This window comes from Diadema setosum, chromosome 15, assembly GCF_964275005.1.
Source record: "Diadema setosum chromosome 15, eeDiaSeto1, whole genome shotgun sequence".
Classification (NCBI taxonomy): domain Eukaryota; kingdom Metazoa; phylum Echinodermata; class Echinoidea; order Diadematoida; family Diadematidae; genus Diadema; species Diadema setosum.
In genome coordinates, this window is record NC_092699.1 from 1,985,458 (window position 1) to 2,008,073 (window position 22,616).

General features: G+C 37.9%; 1 protein-coding gene across 1 annotated transcript in view; it reads right to left on the bottom strand.

Moving 5' to 3' along the window:
* Nucleotides 1–18,971: 18,971 nt before the first annotated feature.
* The window catches only part of LOC140239197 (uncharacterized), a 61,270-nt gene continuing 57,625 nt past the window's right edge, over nt 18,972–22,616 (bottom strand). The window contains exon 2 of the mRNA XM_072319078.1: nt 18,972–19,516. Within this exon, the coding sequence (XP_072175179.1) occupies nt 19,283–19,516 (234 nt within the window). The 3' untranslated portion in view covers nt 18,972–19,282. The remainder of the gene's footprint in view (nt 19,517–22,616) is intronic.

Consider the following 22,616-nt stretch of genomic DNA (forward strand, 5'->3'; position numbering starts at 1 on the left):
TTCTGGATAATCCCCCCCCCCCCTTTTTTTTTCCCCGAGCGCTGATCATTAAAACAGCCACGCCGCTAGAGGGCGCAACGCCTTCTATCGGCGCAGAGTCTGGCCAACTCATAAATTGGACGCCATGTCGTTACCCAGCGTACAGTGCGCTTATGGTTTTAGCGTGTGCGCTTGGAGGGTTGAGTGTGCACGCGCAGGCGTCCCAAAGGCACGGTGTTGCTTGATTTTTCTTTCTCTTGCCCAGAGAGGGAGAGAGAGAGAGAGAGAGAGAGAGAGAGGGGGGGGGGGGGGGAGAGAAAGGGGGTAGGTTGAGGGAGGGACATTCTTTCATTCCATCCATGTTGAACAAAGCCAACAATCAATCATTTTTACACATTCAAATAGACACAAGCACACAGGTATAAACCGTATAAATAATAGGGAAGCTGTCTAAAGGACATAATTCCTGAATATAAAAAAATGATGAATTATTGCTGTGAAAATAAAAGAAGAATTCACAGTAAGTCGTATCGTAAACTTTCACTAGACTGTATGCTATGTATATTGTATTTAGCGAGTTGTCCATGGAACAAGAATATTGTATAACAACATGATGTATTATATTTAAATTTACAATTCTAGCTGTGCAGAGGATAGACGAATTCCACAGTTATTACTGTTTCCCACGTAAATACATTGTAATCATCAATTACCATAGTCCCATAAATGTATGAAAGTGACATGAAAGCCGATTAGCATGTAATTCAAAAGGAATACACCTATGTACAATGTGCAACATGAAAAAGTGACGTCACCGATATTAAGGTATATGTAAAATGAATTAAAATTGTTTAAAAATAATATCTAAAAAAAGACATGTTGAATGAAAGCACAAGTACTTTACCTGGATAACATAATATGAGGGATATCCTCAGTGACATCTGTACCAAATAATAATAATAAAAAAAAAAAAAAACCACACAAAGATGTCCTAATGGCGACCGGTATTCCTCCGCCATATTACATTGTTCTCTTAGCAGGTGTAGAGTACGTCTTAAAGGGATCGTACAGTTTTGGTTGAGACCAAATTTCAGGTTTCTAACATTTTTTGGTGAAATAATGAGAAACCTCTTATGAAATATAAAAGAGCATGTAATTCTATGAGGAATTCAACGTTTATTTGCTGAAAATTGGTTTTGAAATAGCTGAGATATCCAAAAAAGAGTGATTCTAATAAAGTGTGGGACCCACACTTTATTACCATCGCTTTGTTTAACTTTGTTTTTGGATGATTCAGTCATTCCAAACCCGATTTTCATCAAATAAACTTTGAATTCCTCTTAAAATGGTATGCTCTGTACTGTATCATAAGTGTTTTCTTGGTATCTCGCAAAAAGTTAAAAGCCCAATTCTCATCTCCGCCAATACTGTACTATCCCTTTAACAATGTTACACGACAGTTTCACATAATTGGCAGAAAAATGGCAAATTTGTCACTAAATTTAATGCGTCGAATGTTTACTTTCCTTGAACTAGGTATGAATGGATGTCTTTTATTGTTTAAGAGAGCAAGTATTAAGGAATTTGAGTTTTTACTTTTGCTTACTTCTCACTACTTTTTACTTACTACTACTTTCATGGCAATACTTTCAACGGTTATTTTAAAAGTATATAGAAAATTCTGTCATTTTAGTATTTTCACCTACCTTTGACCATCATGGCCAAAATCTTTCCCTATCACGCGTCATTGTGTAGTAATGATGGCATGCAAATACGCGTACCATATTTGGTTTTAAGTTTGTGAATTGGGTAATTTCCAAGGTATTTAGGAACTGCATGGGTAATAGTATTTCAACAATAGAGAGTAGAATTTAAATATTACATTTTACCTGACATTGATCCTTGACCCTTACCCCCTCCCATACCCCCCCCCCAAAAAAAAAAAAAAATAAAATAAAATCACGAGAAAATCACGGTCCTATAAGCCCTATAAGCTAAAAACAAAACTTCGTCCACTCACACAAGCAGACATGTCAAGTTTCATTACCTCAAACGGTGTCCACAATATTGATTGCGATAATAAAGGACTGACGGAAGGACGGACGGACGACCAAAACAAATGCCTCAGGCGACACTTTCGTATGTTATGGCGGAGACATACAAATGTGAATCAAAACTTGGATAGTCTGAAAAGGGCTTTTTACACTTGTGTTTCTTAACCCCGGACTTTCTCTGACCCAGGACTATCGTTAGTCCCGTACCAATTTTTTCAGCTTTTTACACTCGCCAATTAGTCCCGTACTATCTCTTGTCCGGGGCTAAGGAGAAAACTGACCTTTTACACTCGTATTTCTTAGCCCCGGACTTTCCAAACCACATGAATATTCATAATTACGCTGTGTACTGTACACGTACACGCACGCACCGGCAGCACTTGATTACCTCGTTTCTGATTGGTCAGTGAGGGTCGGACTTCGTCTCCGTTGCTTAGCCCAGGATTATTTTTTCGTTCTGTTTACACTCACTTGCTTGGCACCGCAATTGCGGTGCTAACCCCTGTTATATCCCTCATGGAAAGCTTCTTGCCATAGGATTGTACAGAGCACGAACATGGTGTAGTTTTACTAGCTAGCTACGAGCAGCTGGATGCGGTGCAATTGGTTACTAGCCAGCGTGATATAGTACTTTTGGGAATCCACGATTTGCACCCATCGTGATCGTGTGATCGATATCTACATTTCTCACTTAAGAATGTACGCAGTGCGCGTAGTAGCGATACTTTTGAGCGACAGTCCTGTGGCTTGTAGCTAGCTAGCTAGCGCTAAGAGAGCGCGCGGTGTGATGTGCGACAGCATTACAGAAATCTGTGTGGTGCGATGGCGTGGCCGGTCGGTGTGTAACGTGTGGACGTGTGATACGTGGCTTGCTATGCATTCAGCTCAATTGACAAAGTGGCTGCTTCCAGTAACGGAAGAATGATCGCAGGAGGACACCATATCAGGTACGAATTAGGAATAAACTAAAACCGATTTTGAAGATGATCTGGGTAACGAAGCCGCTTTAGGCCTACTTCTAACGTAGTCCTGGACCTCGATCTTTCGGAGTTTTGCACGCTGTAGTGTAGCTCGTGTGTAGGAATCAACAACAGCGCAGCGGTGTCGTTCGCTACGCGCTGCACGCACTGCTGCTGCACTGCTACAGCCTAACGTTAGATTTATCGTTCACGAAAACTGCACACTTTTCCAAAAGGGAACCGTCATTACTCTAGTAAAATGCTCGAGAGGGATATAAAACAAATATCGACTGCTTTCTTTCGGGCCATGGTAAAACTATTTGACCTCGGTGATGTCTCAACAGTGCCATATCCCTCGACTTCGTCTCGGGACATAGCACTGTTGAGACATCACCTCGGTGCAAATAGTTTTACCAGCTCCCTCTGCAGCAGTCGATATTTGTATACTATTTTGCAGGGCCAGATAGTACCGTACTATCGGTGGGGCTAGCCCACTTTGGCAAAAACGAGTGTAAACAGAAAGTGGGCTAAGGATAGTCCCGTACCAACGGTGGGGCTAAGGCCCCCCCTTAGCCCCACCGATAGTCCGGGGCTAAGCAAAAATTTACAAGTGTAAAAAGCCCTAAAGACACCGCGAGGAATCCAAAGAAAACAAATCAGATATATTTTTCCCGTCGCACTCTGATTTCCCTTTTTCTTTTGTTTTGGATCTGTCGGAAAGCGGTGCATCATTACACTAAGAGCCAGGTCGGTTCGCGCAACGCCATGCTGCGCAGGAAGGCATGACTAATCTTCAGTTTATGGCAATAAGATATCAAAATATCTTTCGTTTTGTACCTTCTATATACTTAAATAAAGTTGACAACCTTACGGCAATGACATATCCCCACTGCACCATGACTGATATTCAGGGGAAGTCCCCAAGGCAAGCAATATTAGCGCGTAGCTGCGCGTAATGAACAATGGGCACTGCGTATGAGCTCTGCTCGCGCCCGCGTGATTGACTTTGGTAACGACATGGCGCCTGTAGGTCACGGGACCAGCTTTTGACCAATCACAGGCTTCAAAACACCTAAGCCGAAAACCGAGTTGGCCAGACTCTCTTAATATACGGCACTGTATCGGCGCAGAGCCCTGTAATAGAAGGCTCTTTATCGGCGCATATCGGCGCAGAGCCTTCCAAGGCTCTCAAGACTGTATCGGCGTGGCTGTATCATCCATCGCACCGCTCTGAAAAAAAAGAAAGAACAAAAACAACCTTCCACCCCCCCCCCAAAAAAAGCAAAACAAGTTCAGGAGCTGGACAAGTACAAGTTATAATATTTTCATTCCTTAACGAAAAACAAGAACAAACACACACACACACATACACACACACAAACAAACAAATCTTTTGTTTCTTTCTACAAGCTTCAGGTGAAATAGTTTCAATAAAGAGAACGAGCTCCACCCTGTCACCAAGCTTTCCTCGGCTTCGAGCCCTTGAAAAAAGATATTTCGTGCAAGGAGTGTGACAGTCCTTAGAACCTCAATGTCACTATCATTATACGTGTTGATACATAATGAATCTATAAAAAAAATCAATGATGTATACAAATCCATTTTCTCCATATGCTTAGTCATTAAACGTCTTCCTATATTGGCTTTAGACTTATTTCTCTTGTGAAGTCTAATACTTAATAACAATTTCCTGTGTATATAAAACGTGTATTGGCACAGCACACTAACCGTTTCTATGCCACTGAGTCAAATTTACACAGGTTTTACACACAGACAGGAAATTAAGATGGCACGCACAGAGTTAAAACATGGGAGTCGGTTGAGAGGAAATAAAGTGGCATTGTCTAGTCATAAATACTTCGGAGTATTCTAAATAATATCGTCACTTCCGAGGACACGTAAATCATGACTTCCATTAACTGCCAGATTCAATGTTGCTCGGAACGGAATTAAGTGACACTCTATTGTGACGTCAAACAATTTCGCTAACTTAACTCCGGATGGTGCTAAATATTACATTGTTAATATCCCATCCTGTCGATAGTAAAAAGAACAGGAGAGGCTTTAAAGCCTGGTAGAGAACTCCCACACTGCCATGATGGAGTCTAAAGGGAAAATAGCACGATAAATACCCTACTTCGCTGCTCAATCATTGTTCATCCGCGGCGAGGGGAAATGGGAGTAAGGCATGCACCCTTCCATACTCACCAAACAAACGAACAAACAAACGAACAAACGAACGAACAAACGAACGAACAAACAAATTTAACAAACAAACAAACGAACAAACAAACACGTTACATGCAACATCCGACTATCATAGTCCCTGTTTTTGATTTCAAAACTGAGATAATTTAGCGTACCATTATCTGTGTTCCTTGTGGAAAACAAAAGCCTCATGTATCCTTTTGTATTTTATATAGTAAGTTCATTACAAATATCGTATCGTGTTTTTTTTTTCTAATGGCATAGCATGTCCCCAGTGAACAAAGGAACAGAGGTCAGATTATTAAAACAACAAATCCCTGGTATAATAATAGTGATAAACACGTCTTTAATGACCCATAATAACTCCTTAGGACGTCAATTAAAGCCCGAGGTAATGTTGCTTGTTTTCCTCAACCAATTAGCCGGGAAGAACACAATAGGCCTCGTTAAAACCAAGGACACCCTCATTGGTGACATAACGCTAGGTCACGATTGGTATAATAATAGGACCAACCTAAGTCACTCGGATATTATCTAGCACTCTACAAGAACCTGGTGTTGTGCAACAACAAACATGTGTTATCGGAAATAAAATTTCATTTGAATTGAAGTGAATTGAATTTTTACCCGTAGCCCAATACCGTATGCTCCCAAATAAAAAACACAACACACACACACACACACACAATGGGACCCTCCGCAATGATAACTATAAAGATAGTGAATCAATCCAAATACAATTTCAGGGTATGAAACTATAACTTATTACCCACATCTTACAGAAAACCCCATTCGACTTGCTTCAGTGGTCAAAGAGAAATGAGGAGTTTTGAAGAGCATTTCAATTTCAATTCATTCGGCAACTGTATGATACAACATAAAAAATTGCACATTATAAAAGACATAACATTCAAAGGCCAGGACCCCTTGTAAGCAACTAGTGCTTGTTATGGGGCCCCTTTGCAGCAATTAAACAATCAATAACAAAAATGTAATTAAGCATAATTATATCAAATACATCGAAATTTCTGTCATAAGTAGTAAATTAAAAAATACAGAATTACGTTACAATATACACATAGACATACGCAAGCATACACTCAGTAAAAATGCAATGCAAGAGATTGGTAAGAGGGTGAAGAAACGAAGATAAAGAAAGAAGAAAAAGTACAGCTGTTGAAGTCTACTCAGTCAAGGATGATAGTTTTTTTTTTATGTAATGCGTTTGAATAGGGTTCTGAAACGAGTAAGTGTAGTACTGGATTTAAGATCAGAAGAAATTATTATCCCTTCTTTTCAAGTTCTGTCCATTGGATTCACACATTAATAATTATGCAGTTCCAAGAACATCCAAGTGCTAAACTTGAAAGAGTCAGGCCCATGATGTGCTTTACAACAATCCACATTTCTCTGTGATCACCTAACCAAATTGAATGGGGTTTTCTGCAAAATAGAGCTAAGATGTTATATCTTAAGACCCTTAAGTATAATAGCATTATTTTAGTCAGTTTAATCATATTGGGAGTTATCAATGCGAAAATCCTATTGTAATTTTTAGGGACATACTGTAGATCGGGAACATGCACTTTTCTGAGATGGGTACCTCACTCTGTCCCATACATTAGTGTACCATATCCTTCATCAATGATAATAGAATCCTTTGTGTTGTATTAAATAAAGTAGGCGTAACTGATGTGCTACTTCATTGAGTAAGCTGCGTAGGCCATGACGCGTCTAGTTACTTTGACCGTGCTTTCCCGTAGTTTTCATGTATTCATTACTGTAAGTGAGGGGGTGTCATCAGCAAAACGTTAATAACAAGCGGGTGTATAAACAAAAACAAAAACACTTTATCGACAGCCCAGTGTTGCGGATTCAACTCAAAACACGGATGAGCGTGATTGTGAATGATATAGTAAGATTTGTTTTCCTTTTTACCATGCGGAGCTAAAATTAAGGATTTCTATCAAAAGATGCCCCTTGGGGGCTTTCTCTCAGCCTAAAACCTTGTTTCCCCGATAATTCATTCGTGGCTGTTTGGTTGTATTCGAAGGAGGGAATCGGCCTTATACCGAGAACTTTCTGTCCGAGTTCATTCCACGCATGTTGTCAACATTTCCAACTAAATTGTTACGTCAGTTCGGTATACAGTAATCAAATCACCTTTTATCGTGCCACAATCAGCGTTAATGTGGTCACAGTGACGCTGGACATTTCCAAGACTGCCGTAAAGGAGAGCCTATAGAATGGCGGGAATCTCGGATTCTTCACGTTTCACATCCACGGGGAAAAGCACTGTAAATTAGAGTATGATCAAAACAGAAGAAAAGTAAGTTGACCTGACAAAGATAATGAAGATTGTTAGTTGTTGTTACCCTTTAAGGACTGACATTAACCCCAATGACGTAATACATTCGCATGTCTAGAAGAATGCATGTTAACCAATAACGTGTATAGCATATGGTCATAATGAAGTCAGGATTGATAACGCCTATGCGAGCGGGAGTCTGAAACAGAAATCCTGACAAACTGTCACACAATATTTCGCCACAGTCATAGTCCAGCTGCAATTTTAAACTATGGACTCAACATGAATTTTTACATCATGAACTGACTTCTCCAGAAAATTCGCCAAGAGTTTGCATAATCTATATAACATATATATATGTTATATAATTATATCATTGAATGATTATATATATATATATATATATATATATATATATATATATATATATATATAATATGTGTTAATATATTTAGTGTGTTTTAGTAGTAGGCATGAGAAATTCTTAATCTTTTACTTAGTATCAAAAAGGCAGTAATGTACTGTCTGCAACAGTAGATGTAAAATTCGAATTAATGATATTCTTGCGTCGAGTTGTGTGTGTTTTTTTTAAAATTGCAACTGATTGGCAAATCGCCCTTCATCTACGCAAATAAGCACCGAATTAATGATTATTTAAGTAGTAGCCATGTTAAAAAAAAAATAATGGGCATACAAACTCAGCACCCACCACTGGCTGTTGGGGAAAACTCGGGGACTAGGGGATATAAGACGCCTGTCCGGTGATCAAGAGGTCGTAGGTTCGAATCCTTTCCTATTTATGTATGCCTATGATTGTTTTTTTTTTTCTCTCATGGCTACTATTTGTCTATTGTGTTGGAGTAAATGCAAAAGATAAAATGCTTAAAATGCGGAAAAGCTTAAAGACATAATTTACCAGTGGCAGATGGAACAAAAACCCAGCATTTGTGCTTCAAAATAGTTCTAAAATGTGAGCTAGGGCAATTATGTAGGGATAGAAACAACCAATGTAAAGATTTGAACAAGTATAATTGATGTTAAGTATTGTAAGATATACAAAATGTGAACAATAGTTGTTATAAAAATGTTTCCACAATAAACCGTCTACACTCTACAGTTATGGTTTAATGAGAAAGATAGTGATTTCTCCTTATAATTTAGACTTTATGATAGGATGTTTTATGATACAACTGATCTACACATATGTATCAAAAGTGATATCTTGAACATTTTTTAAATCACTCCTCCCAAAGGTTAACAGGACCTTTAACTTTTTGATAAGCTGGGAAAATAAGTCACCAATGTACAGGAGTCGTTTTTCTATAGAATATTTGGTCCTATACCATATGCCAATATGCAATCTCTGGGACCTAGATTGTGGATTAGTCATGGCTTATTTTGTTTGAAATTTCATTGAAAGATGGAGAAAATTCAATAAAGGATCAGCTTCAGGAAAAACTGCATTTTTTTGTAGTACTCCTCTTCCGTTTCTCTTTCTTCGTTTTGCATGTCATTTCATATTTGATTTCATATATTTAGTTTTCCCTTTGATACAGATTAAAGATATTCATATACATGGGTATTCCAAAATACACTCCAGAAAATAACATTGCCTTATCAGATAGAAATCAATTATAATTTATCAGTGCAGTCTAGCCGTTAAATTTCGATTTTTCCCCACTTCGTCTATCTCTTACCCAAGTGTGCTCACTTTGATTGCTGGTCATTTGGAATAAATTCACTACCAGTATTCGAGATTCAAAATATAACAGGAGATACAAAAAAAAACAAACAAACTCAAAATATTTCTCCTCGCCAAATATCAGCTTCACGTTGCTTCACACTTGATTGCGATTTCTTTTATTCTTGTGTATTCCAACTGTTCACAGTCAGGTGATCCCATCACTGCAAGCCCTTAAGGCTTTTACGAGATACTTTTTCTTTCACTTTACTTCACTTCTCTTTTCTTGTTCTTTTTAAAAGTCTGACTTGTTACCACTTTCATGATGACCTATGTTATCCTTCTATCGTGTAAAACGTGTGAATTATGCTGTAATTCCATCTTTTTTTTAATTGTTTATATTGTAAACGTTGAAAGAGATAAAGGAGAGTTTTATGCTTTCGGTCATAACTACTTTCCTTAGCCCTTTTCCTTTTTCTTTCGTTCTTTCTCCATCTTTCTCTTTATTCTCCCTTCATCTATTTTCCAGATGTATTTCTTTCTGTCTACTTTCCTTCCTGTTTTTTCTGTTTTTTTATTTCTCCCTTACTTCTATGTCACGACGTGACGTCGACGTTAGATATCAAGGCAATGAACAGATTCATCCTCGGGAGGATATCATTTTGCAATCCAACCCTTTGCATACATTCATGGAGAAGCTGCTTTCACCAACGTGATCCAAGTCTATAAATGAGTTTACATGACAATGCTACATGGCAATAATGATTATAATCAGATGATAATGTAATCGTAATGACAATAACCTCTACAAGAACATTGATTTTCCATTGGAAAGGTTACCTTCGCATGCCTGGAGAGAATAGACAAGACAATACATAATGATGTCTTGTTGCCCATATCTATATGTTTCTTTGCCTCCATTATAGGTAAAACTGTATACTTTATATGCATATCATTTTCTTTCTTTGGTCATCTCTTCCCTTTTCCTTTGAAACCTTCACCAACCAAGAGAATTCGTGAGATATGATATATGTCTGTAAGGAATTCAGATTTATGCAATTTAGGTGAAAAAAAAAACAACAACAAAGAGAACAATGATAATTGCCTGTTCTCCTCTTTTTCTCTTCCAGGCAAAAGACAAACCTACCGTGGGGCCATCGATGCTGAAAAGAAGACTGGAATTCTTTTTTTTTTAAGAAGTGCTGAGTGGATAATTATGATCTGCCAAAACTTGTGTATACTTTATGGGCCAGTAATACGGGCAGCAAACTCTAAAATCGTAACGGACGGAGTCTCATCACTCAAGAAGATTAATGGTAAACACTCAAACACTCTTATGCGTGATTTGATTGGCTGAGACGTATGCCGTCTGGAATTCGTGCCTAAACATTTAACAGCCTATGTCGAGCTTATAATCTGCTATTGGCTAATCTAGGGTCGTTATACTTCTGTATGAGTTTGAACTATCGATCGCTTTTCACGATAACATCTCTGCGAGCTGGTACTTTCTCCACGCTTGCCTCCCCATGTACATATATAGCACACACACACACCCACACCCACCCCCACACACGCGCACACGCATACACACACGCCCACACACGCATGCACACACATATAAGATCGTATAGTATGCAATACGTATTTGGGTGGTTTTCTTTTTTTAAATACTATTATATTATGCTTGAGTATGAGTGTTCCGAACTTCATATGATTACTGCAATACATGTACTATGTAAGAGAAACACAGAAACAAAATGATGTTTTTAGCAATATCATGCGTGCGTCAGCACACAAATCATGCTGTCAAGTGAAGCAAGAATAAAAACTACATTCTGATTATCAGTCCGTCATTCAATAAACGTTAGCAAATAGAACCATGACTTTTTTCTAAAGATTAATTAAAAAAGGTAATTTATCGGAATTAAGGCGAAATGATAAACCAATCTCGAACAGTCAATCGTCATCACAAAAGTCGACATAAGGTGATAACCCTTTTTAGTGGACCTCTCAGTTTTCTTCAGTTGTCCCCTCTAAACTGTTTTCCGGTATGTATGCATATTTTTATTAGTTTGTGGACTATCGTTTATTTATCGTACTTTGTAATGTGATGCTTATGATAGAATTCCTGATTTACTTTGTATTATGTTTTGTTGGAAGTAAAATGAGAATGAAATAAAAAATGCATTGAAATGAATTGACCCTATCCATAGAATGTGATAACTAAGACAACCGAGGGAGTCAACATTACGATACCAATTTAGAGTCATTACAACCTCATTTGAAACGTCACTTTCATAATATTTTGACACATGAATTGGTTTAAATTTAGTTCATTCTGATGAAAACATGACGTTCATCACATGTACAGTGATCGCATTATCGATCGGCTATGATCCTGCTAGCCTAACCAGCGAAAAACTCCCTTAATTAACGAAACTGTTTTTGTCCCATAGAAATTGGATGGCTTGTTTTTCACCTCCTCATTCTCATCTGACGGTCATTGATATTTGGAACGTGTTATTTTTCTTTTTGATTGGTGTGATTTGGTTAAGGTGTGAACGGTCAGCTCACGCACATCCGGGACCTGAAAGGCGTACTGCTGCCGCAGGTGTTATTTGAATATCGAGTCGACCTTGAGCCCTTTTCGGCTGGGATTCATGCGCGACATAATGCGTCAAATCTTCTCTAACACCCCAGAACTATTGTCGAATAGATTGAGGCATGTTTGACATTTATGCAGGTGATATATTATGTATCATGACACAGTTGATTCCCAGCGATATTAAATATCTGCAGCTTGGCCGCTGTTAATTGTCGTAAATATTTTGTATGTTGACGGTAGTGATGAAGGTGGGTGTTAAAAGAATAAGTTTCGAGCCAAGTATTCTTTTTTTTTTTTTAAATAAGAACAGAAGAGAAGAAAGAAAGCAAAACCGCTTTTTTCTTAAGTTGCGATCTGCCTCCTTGTCCGGTCGATTTTGGTTCCACTTCATTTTGTTTGTACGTACAATGCAAGCGTGTGCCTGTGTGAATGCGATAGTACAATGGACGTTCGTCAAGGGGAAATTCTAATACGATTTGTGTGTGTGTGTGTGTGTGTGTCTGTGTGTGTGTGTCTGTGTGTCTGTGTGTCTCTGTGTGTGTGTCTGTGTGTGTGTGTCTGTGTATGTGTATCAGAGTAATCGTAATTATGGAACTTTCTCTACCGTAGAACATTACGGTATCTATATCTCACATGACACAAATTACCGGAATCAAGCTGGCTGGTGAAGATACACCATGAAACAATCCAGCAAAATAAAAAGAAACATGTGGAACTACTAGTACCTCCCGCAGCTACTCAGTCGCTCATCATGACGTGTGCTATACACCCCCTCTCAATCAAGTATTAAGTGAATACACAACATACAAAATACAAGACGGAAAGTACACGACTTCGAAATACTAGTAATTGCGACCTTTAGATCTGCGACGCGAACGCTAAGACTCTGGTTGAACAATGGAAACAGCTGCCCCGTGCATGTGCAGAACGTAATATCTTCAGCGTTATTAATGTCGTCTTAGCGTTCGCATCGTAGATCAAAGTATATGTGCGGTTCGACAGAACTGTGCAGTGCTGGTGCGAGGAAGCCACCGAAATGCAAATAGGTCGTATGTGTACTCTTATAGGTCTCTCAGGAGAGATGAAATAGGATAATAATAATATGAGGCTAGCTGGCGTGAGTCTGATCAGTGTTGGTCTTTGGTTTGCCCCACGATACTCCATCGCAGGCCAACAAGCGAGGCAAACATCGATGGACATCAGGCCTCTAGTCACCGGGGGAGAATCACTCTGTCATCCGAAGGGAAGTATTCGCACGTAAAAAGCAACAACAACCTAAAAGCTGTTGTCAGGTTCAAGTTTTGTCCTTAGTAAACTTCCCCTGTGCATCATAACGATGTGTCTCAGATCACGCGGTTCCAGAGCAATCGGAAAAGTGATTTACTACTCTACGGTGGAGGCCTCCACCGCATGACGTGCTTCGCACATCTCATGAGCGGCAGGATTTTTCTACAACTTAAACCTGCTTTGTTATATGGACGCATAGTGACTACAGAAGAGAAGTCTAAATATTTTCTTCACTAGTGCTTGCCTTTTTCTACCCTGAAGTATGATATCGGTGTCACGTCCTCGTTTCTTCGCTAGCTGTGCCCTCTTTTTCTTTTCATATTCTTGCCCCCTTTTTCAAGCCCTCCGTTTCTTCCATTCATTTTCGTCTTTTATCTTACTGACACTGAAGTTCTGTAGATTTGTGGTTTTTTTTTTTTCATTGTCTTTACCGCCTTTCACTTTTTTTTAATGTTGTTCCTTCGAGATTATCTTCACCTGAGCATTTCCCTCGTAAGATATCAAAGTCGATACATTTTTATCAAATAAACATTTATACACTTGAATATCTCTACTATTTCATTTTATATTTGGGTTAAGACAGCATGCAGTTTCCGCTTCAACGTATATCAGACTGAAACTGTCATAGTAGTCATCTTCTCTTCTTTTTTTTTTTTCTTTGGCGTAATATTGCTAAGGCTGAAAGAAGGACATCAAACAGTCGACAAAGATGAAATTAGCCGAGATGGTTACCTTGGTGACCATATGAGTGACAAGGAATGATTGTTCAAAAATATTTCTTACGTCATATCATGTAAGCATGCAGAACACACACACGCACACACAATGGCAATGCACTGAGCGGGAATAAATGCAAACATTTCAGGTTCATGTTGTATCACTAGCAGGCATATTGCAGAACATCATAAAGCAAAGACCTGATTCTATCAAAATTACGAAATTTTTGTATTTACTGAGACATACATACTACCAAGAAAACTACGTTCTTCTCGCTTGCTGATGCTATATCTGTACTGTTTGTATTGTTTGTAAACGTCATAGAACATGACGTATTGAATGGACACCGTGATCAGGTAAAAAGATCATTTGCAATCGAGGGGTTAATCAGGGGGTGTTTGTAACCTAGGGCCTATGTCTTTGACCTCACTGAATGTCCCAAGAAAGCATAGTTATTCTGAAGAAAAAAAAAACACATGAAAGAAATATATATAGAAATATGTATTTCTGCAATAAGTAGAGCTATAACATACATGCACGCAGATGCACATACAAACACATTATATACACACACCCACGCACACACCCACACACATCACACACACACACACACGCACACACACACATACACACTCACAAAACACACATACACTGGATCTGATCGCCTCCGCGAAATTCATCTTTACCATATAAAGACTACATTTTTGTTCTTCATCATGCATACTTCCGTTCAAATTTGAACCCACTCAAAAACGAAACAAAGATTTACATTAAAATCGAGGGCTTTGAGTAGATCGTTTCTGTAATTTCAGTAATTTATTACAAAATGGATGTTTCATTTCCTATAGACTAGTAACCATGCATTTCATTCACCAGCTCCCTCCCGTTAAGCTCCGTTGGCTGGAATTCTCATTGAATTCGATTGCTGCTATATTAGGTAGCCAAGCAGTGGCGGATGGGGGGGGGGGGGTGAGCCCCCTCTTTATTTGTTGTTAAAACAAAAGAAATAAAAAGAAAAAAAATGAGTTGAAACCCCGAAGTAGCACCAGAAATATTACTAGTATTTGCGACGGAATTCCAGGATCCACCCCTGCCAAGTCCCCGGTAAGCTTCGTGCTTGTAAGGGCAACTTTTGTGAACAAAGCATGTATAAAATGTGAATACAGTGTACATTGCAAAACCGGTCCATTGTTACGATTTGTGTCACTGTTGCTGTTTGCTGTTTATGTGTTATTGTTTTTTTCTTGCTATTTGTCTTTATAAAAATATAGTGATAAGTATCCAAATACAGGCATGAGGTGTCCATTTATGATATTAATAAAGCTCTTTATCGTATGTTAATTTTTGTTAAATAAATATCTTCTCTATATAGACCAATTCAGTTTGGGTACTTTTCTTCTTTTTAATGGTAATTTCTAACTGGGGGCTTCAAGTATGCCTAAAAGATTTATGCACTGGCATACCAACGCACCTGGCTCACTGCATAACCCATTGAAAGTGTTTTTGATCTTCTTTGGAAGCCCCCCAGTTATGGCCGCCATAAGTAACAGCGCTCTGAAGTCGGATTGATCTATATCAAAAGCTTGGAATGTTTAATATGTTTTCGCTATTTTCTATCCCCATGTATGGTAAATTATACTTGGAATCTGTACGCAAATCCTGTGAGAACTTGGCGCAAGTCTGTCACCTCTAGCCGTAATACTTGATTAGAATGATTGTGATTGATGAGGATGCAGGGATTCAGGATAATCTTATTATTCTATCATAGCAGTTGCCATAGTGATAGTTCCCCCCTTTTTTATACTGTAAAGAGAGTGCCAGTGCCTTTGAATGTCTTCCTAATACTGGACTTCTGTCTTGTACTTCAATGAATATTAGGTATATCCAATTTTCATTAGCATCGAATTATGTTTGAGCTAAACTAATAAAAACCATCTCGCTAAGCAGCTACACTGGGTTGGTTTTGTGTTGATAAGTAACACACACACACACACACACACACACACGCTTATAATATATATATATATATATATATATATATATATATATATATATATATATATATATATATATATATATATATATATATATATATATATATATATATATATATATATATATATATATATATATATATATATATATATATATATATATATATATATATATATATATATATATATACATATATATCAGGGCTCGACACTAACGGTGGCCCGGGGCCACCAAAAATGAAAGTCTGGCCACCAAATTTCAAAAAAGAGCAAATTTGGTGGCCCGCCTTGGGCCACCAAATTTTTGCGCCGGAAATGCATAAATGCATGCAGTGAGTGTGTGACTCATTAAAAAAACAGGACTTTTATTGTTTTTTATTGTTTTTTTGGGGGGCCACCAAATTTTTCTCTCGGGCCGTCAAAACTTTGAAATTGATGATTTTGGTGGCCCCATTGGGCCACCCCCCAAAAAAAAAGTTATTGTGGAGCCCTGTATATATATATATATATATATATATATATATATATATATATATATATATATATATATATATTTCAGCCTTTACACACACATACACTATACACGCACATACATAATACATTATATGAACATAATCTATGTACTGTATAATAACAATAAACATTATATTACACACAGTGTATTTATGTGCTCATACTTCACTGGATTTATACATTCTCTTCGTCGACAACTTGTAAGAAGCAATAAATACCATGTGATTTCTTCGTTTAGAAAAAAAAACAACAACAACAACATAGTGATGTGCGCAACTCATGACTTTAACAAAAGGTACGAGCACACCTATTACTGAAGAAATTCCGTCTCCATTTATTGATTTTGCCATATTCTTTGGATTAAATTATTCATGTAAATTATTCATGATTGTAGGCGACTGTAAAACCCTTCTGTGCATTATAACAGAAGACTCCACCCGTGTAATATTCATGTAAGGACCTTCATCTCTGTACCTTCTTCAACAAACGGTTTTCTTTATATTTATTGTATCTGATGTCTTTCAGTTTAGCGTTTCTTTTGATTGCCTTAACTCAGTTCTGTGTTGTTGTCTTCCAATGTATATATATATATATATATATATATATATATATATATACATAATATATACATATTATATACATATATATATATTTTTTTTTCAAATCTCAGCAAAGACTAATCTTGACATAAACACAAGATTGTAAAGGAATACATTCGATTGTTTGGAAGAGCGTGCTTAGACTTTGCAGACCGGCGCAACCTTGCCCCCCCCCCCAACTTTTTTTTCCATAATACATAAAGGGTCTAAACTACTTGTGACCCCCCCCCCTTTTATCTACTTTTTTGGCAGTAATCCGGAAGTTATACTCGAGGGCGTTTTTTTTTAATTGCTTGTCAGCTGAAGAAACCCGGAAGTGGCACCAGAAAATAATCCATTGCGCTGAAGACCTTTTTTTTTTTTTTTTTTTTTTTTTTTTTTGGCTTGTCAGCTCAAGAAACCCGGAAGTGGCACCAGAAATAAACTCAGGTCTGCCCCCTCCCCCACTTTTACCGACGCGGTGCCGGTAGTGCTATACCATGTTTATGAATGAATGGTGTGCCACGTGGTCATAGATTTGTTGTTGTTGTTGCTGTTGTTGTTGTTATTGTTATTGTTATTGTTATTGTTGCTGTTTCCGGAGGGCAATACAACCGAAAATGACGTAGGGATAAATTGTGTGTGTGGGTGTGTGTGGGTGTGTGTGTGCGCGCATGGATTTTCGTGATACGTCTTGAAACGGCGTGGTATCTAATTCGTGAATTTGATTAGTCATAATCAACATCATGATGCAGTAACTATTTTAGGTTGAATTTAGGTATAGATATGAATCCATATCATAAGACATAAAAACGACAACAAACATGAAAAACAAAGTCTGGGTTGCGATAGAGTTTTATTGTTCAACAATGACACTTTTATTTACAGTCTTCTTCCTTATTCAAGGCAAAAATAAGAAAACCGGAACACACTTTGAAAAAATTCTTAGGGTCATTCCTTGACAACTGCTTTTAAAAGAATTATCGATGGATTCTCCAAGAACTTAGGGAACAGAATATTACAAGAAAACTTATTTACATCATCATCCACTACTACTCAGTATCAACATAATCTCATGTTACGTACAGTGCATTTTGGTAGATGGAGCACAGATCTTGCATCAGTAAGGTCAAACGCAATGTTCTAAGTTATTGAAGCTTTCATTTATCAACTCTACCAGGATGACGTCAGGATGACGTCATATCACAACGTCATGCTCTGCTGCGTTCTGTGGCATGGAGATACTGAATATCATCAGATGTTCTTTTTTTTGTATACAAAACTCTATGGCAGTCATTGCTTTTAACACAAGCCGCATTCTAAGGAATGTTATTCAAAACTCAAAACTTACATCTTGACGAAATACTTGGGTCTGAATTTTAATCCCCACCCTTCAAATAAATATCGTTTGGATGAAAGGACAATCATTTCTGGTTAAATACAAGCATTTCAAGTTAGTTGAGCCATTTGATGTCAAATCTTGAAATCTTACTCGTCTATTCCCACTGGATTATCCATCTTTACGCAGTCAAAATGGTGAGATCTTTAAGCCTTTATCAAATGTTTCATTCTGTGTTCATCCTTGCGTTTGAAAACATGTTCATACGTGAACACATACGTGATATCTGTCCTAAAACATTAAGTCAGATCTAAATGCTTATTGACCTGAGCTCCAGTGGTATATCTTTAAACAGAGAGAATTCTTAAGATATTCACGATGTCTTCATGCCTGAGGTATTGAGTAGATAAAGTGATTTTTGGACAAGGAAAGGATCAATCGATAAGTAGGATTCGATGTCTCATCTCGTTTCAATCTCTAATAGATTGTATTGGGAAAAAAAAAGAACTTGCGAAAGGCCGTCTTATTTGAATTCACTTCAGGCTACCTGATCTTTCTATGGATGCTTGCTATTGCTCTGCTTCTATAGGTGCTACAAAGAACGTTAACCAAAATCGATATTAACAATGATTAAACCGCCCCGGGAGTGGGAAAAAATCACGTTTTTTTCAAAATGTAGTCACGACGTAAAACGATGAAAATTGTAACTCGTTCTGTTTACTCTGTTTCCGATCGATAAGAGCGTGGCGGTTGACCAGTCGGAGAACATAGGCGGCGGCCAAATCTGAATACTGGGTACATCAATCTCATAGGCTGAAACAATAAATCAAGGAGTATTATTCGCTGTACCAAGATAGTGCTTGCTTTAAATGCAAAGCTTTTTGGTCAAAACTGTATTTTAATGGCAATATAAACATAGGATTGCAGTGTACGTTCACTAAACTCTAACAGGATCAAAATGATCTAGAATCGTTGTAAGGAAAGGCTACACCGTCGAGGAACAAAAGATACACAAACGGAAAAGGGGAAAAGATGACAGAGTTCTTGCTTGCATGCTTGTTTAATTACATCTGAGTCCACCACCGCGGCCCTTCCAAATGTCATTGATGCAGATTTTCCTGGTTGGACGGCGCCCTCTCTTGGTGAAGTCGTCGTTGCTGAGGAGTTTTTCGGCACCCTCGTCTAGCGTGGCCAGTTCCTCGTTCAAATCTACTGGTTGGTTTAGTTTCAACCTTCTGATGATCGCCCACAATCGCTCCGATACCAAGTCCCGCATACTTTGATGATCTAATTTCTGCAAAAGGAGATAACAAGACAAAAGAATTCAAGGTTACAGCAGTTTTGCCTCACCTACATAGATAACATGCCTTAATGCACAACCCCCAAATAAATAAATAAATATAAAAAAACAACAACTCCTAACCTTCATTTAGACGTGAATGCCGATCTGCTTTGTGACATGAATTGCAAATTCGATTTGACTGCCTTGATATTTAGCAATGAGTTCCATTTGAGACTGTAAACCTGTATTCAAACCAAAGTGAACAATATCGTAGTCCATGCAGCACAGCTCAATTTGCATGACTTCGGCGTATCATATTGCAAGATGATTTTTGTTCTCAGCAATTGCATGGACCTACAAGGTCCATGGTACCTGTGACATTTTCCTTAAGTGCCTTGCATCTTAGCTTTATAAGAAGTCATCCTAGCCCAGTTCACTGGGGTTTTATTCCTTTATATCACCAACACGCTGTCTAAGGACTGCTCAATTCACGCAAAAATAACATCTGACATTTACGACATGGCAATGTGGCATACACACACCATCACGAACATATGGAAGTAGTTTGAGTGACGATAATCAAAATGTAAAAGAAATTTTGAAGGAAAGGGAAATGCCACTGATGGTTTAAATAGTCTGGACTAACAATGATTGAAATGACGTCATACAACTGTGTTGAAAATCCATGTTAACCAAATAGCGCCCGAAGAATTATGAGTGTAGGACTTGTACAGTTATGTGTCATATTCTAAATCGAATGAAAAAACAAGGAGGATCTTCCCTGTTGTAAGACGTATTAGCACATTTCTTACATTTTGCCCTTCTCAATATGATTTTAACAGGAAATGCGTCATTCAGTGGTACAAAAAGGAAGCTAAATGCAGGCTGCCACGACATAAAAGTAAAATGTCACTTTAATTCAACATAATCTTCTTCAATCTAATGCAGATTTACTTGTTGCAAAATCAGGACAAACAACTTCGTATACACTCAGGAGACCATTGTAATGGAGGATATTATGGAAATAGTGTCTTCTATTTCACCACCTGCAACTAAGATTTCCAAAAAAGACAGGGGTGACTTCGCCCACTATTGTTTGTAACTCGATATAAACACACAAGCCGAGAGAAATAAAAGCGTAATAGCACGGAGACATGGCAGTGCGCGATATAGTACGAATTGATGTACACCTTGCAATGAACATAATGCAATTCAACCCCCTGTGTAATATACTCCTACACACCTCTCAAGCTTTTAATGCGGATCATTGCAGAAAACAGATTTTGATGTATTTTGATTTTTGTTTTTCAGTCGAGAATACGTCGCAATTAGATTATACGCTTGTTACATTCATTTTGCGTCGGTATAGTAGTGTGCAATAATAAGTTGACACTGACTACGGTGCAATGATCTATTCAAAGACACCATACTACAAGAAAACGAGATGTGTATCGCAGTAAATATCATGTAGCTGTCACTGAACTGTTCTCACCTTGTCAAACATTATTGCACGTTGACTAGATAATCGCAAATACCTACTTCTTTCTACAATAGGCACATTTATTATTATTATTATTATTATTATTATTATTATTATTATTATTATTATTATTACTACTACTACTACTACTATTATTATTATTATCATTGTTATTATCATTGTTATTGTCATTCTTTATTTGGCCATATAATTGCGATATACAGTGCTATTATCATGAAACATACATACATACATACATACATACATACACACAGGGGTAAACATGTATACCCCAATACATGTATTATTGGTTATCAAGCTCATTTTCCCCGAGAAACAGTAAAGAAATTGAATCCGCATAATTGTAAAATGAAGAAAGAAATTATGCTGTCACCATGGCTGTTTATCTTATCAAATGCATTAGTAACAGTAGGGAAATGAAATGATATGTGTATGCAATAATAATGAGCTTTCATAGCTAATCATACACCATATGAGGGAGGGGGATGGTGCTAGAGGTAGACGGGGAAGGTTTGGTAAGTAATCCCTGCTCCACGGGCGAACGACGATTGGATCACTTGGGAACTCCGAATCAGAAGATTATATAGGCGCGCTTGGCTTGCGCTGGTCTGGACAAACGCGTTTTCTTGGCTACAGTTCGTTATTCCGAACGTTGGTTAATCCCCAAAGAAAGATTCGTAATTCTGAAAGGTTCGTCAGTTGTGTGTGTTTTTTTTCTTTTTCATTGCCAGATTATTTTCGTAATTCTGGTACGCAGACAGTTGTTCTTTATTTCAAGCTTGACTCACTAAAACATGTGACAAGTAGTCGTTCCGTCCATCACGAAAGACCAGCCCCCCTCCATTCAATCTGTGCTGTCAATCGCCATGTCATCTTGGTAGTATCCTCAATCCCGATTTCATCGATTATGATCCTTTGCAAGTTAGAATAATGTTATAAGAGTGACATTCATATGGACCTTAAAATTTCAGATTTATTGGTAATTACGATAATTGTTTTTTTTTAATCGCCCGGCTGAAAATGATATGGATTGAAAGATTTCATCAAGGCACAAATACAGATTGAGAAAAACTGAATGTGCTAGCAGTGGAAAGAGAAAGAAATACAAAGAAAAGGGATAACGAGAGAGAGAACAGGAGAAAAAAAAAAGAAGGAGAGCGCAATTGTTTGTAGCTTGCTAAACACGAACCATCGTTGCGCTAGTGGACAAACTAATTTATCAACATTACACGTGGCTCAGCCAAACACGAATACACTCATGGGTACCATCATTATGTAGTACATCAATTCCAGCGCCTGAACCTATCGGAAGATGCAACCCTGACTACGACCTCAGAATTCGGATTATGATAGTGGGGGGCAGAAATTGACGGCGAATTCTTCAACAGCCCCAGCCTCCAAGAACACAGCCAGGATGGAAAATTACGAGTTCGCTTGATTTCCCGGTGGAGTCCGAAATTGTTTCAATTTTGGGTTCTCATGTCCAGCGCCAACCCATATCATTTGTTCAATTTCCATGGTCTCTCAAGAGTCTATCTCTCTTTCTTTCTCTCCCTCTCTCTTCCTGTCTATCTACTTTATCTCTCCCATCGTCTATAAAAATGAATATTT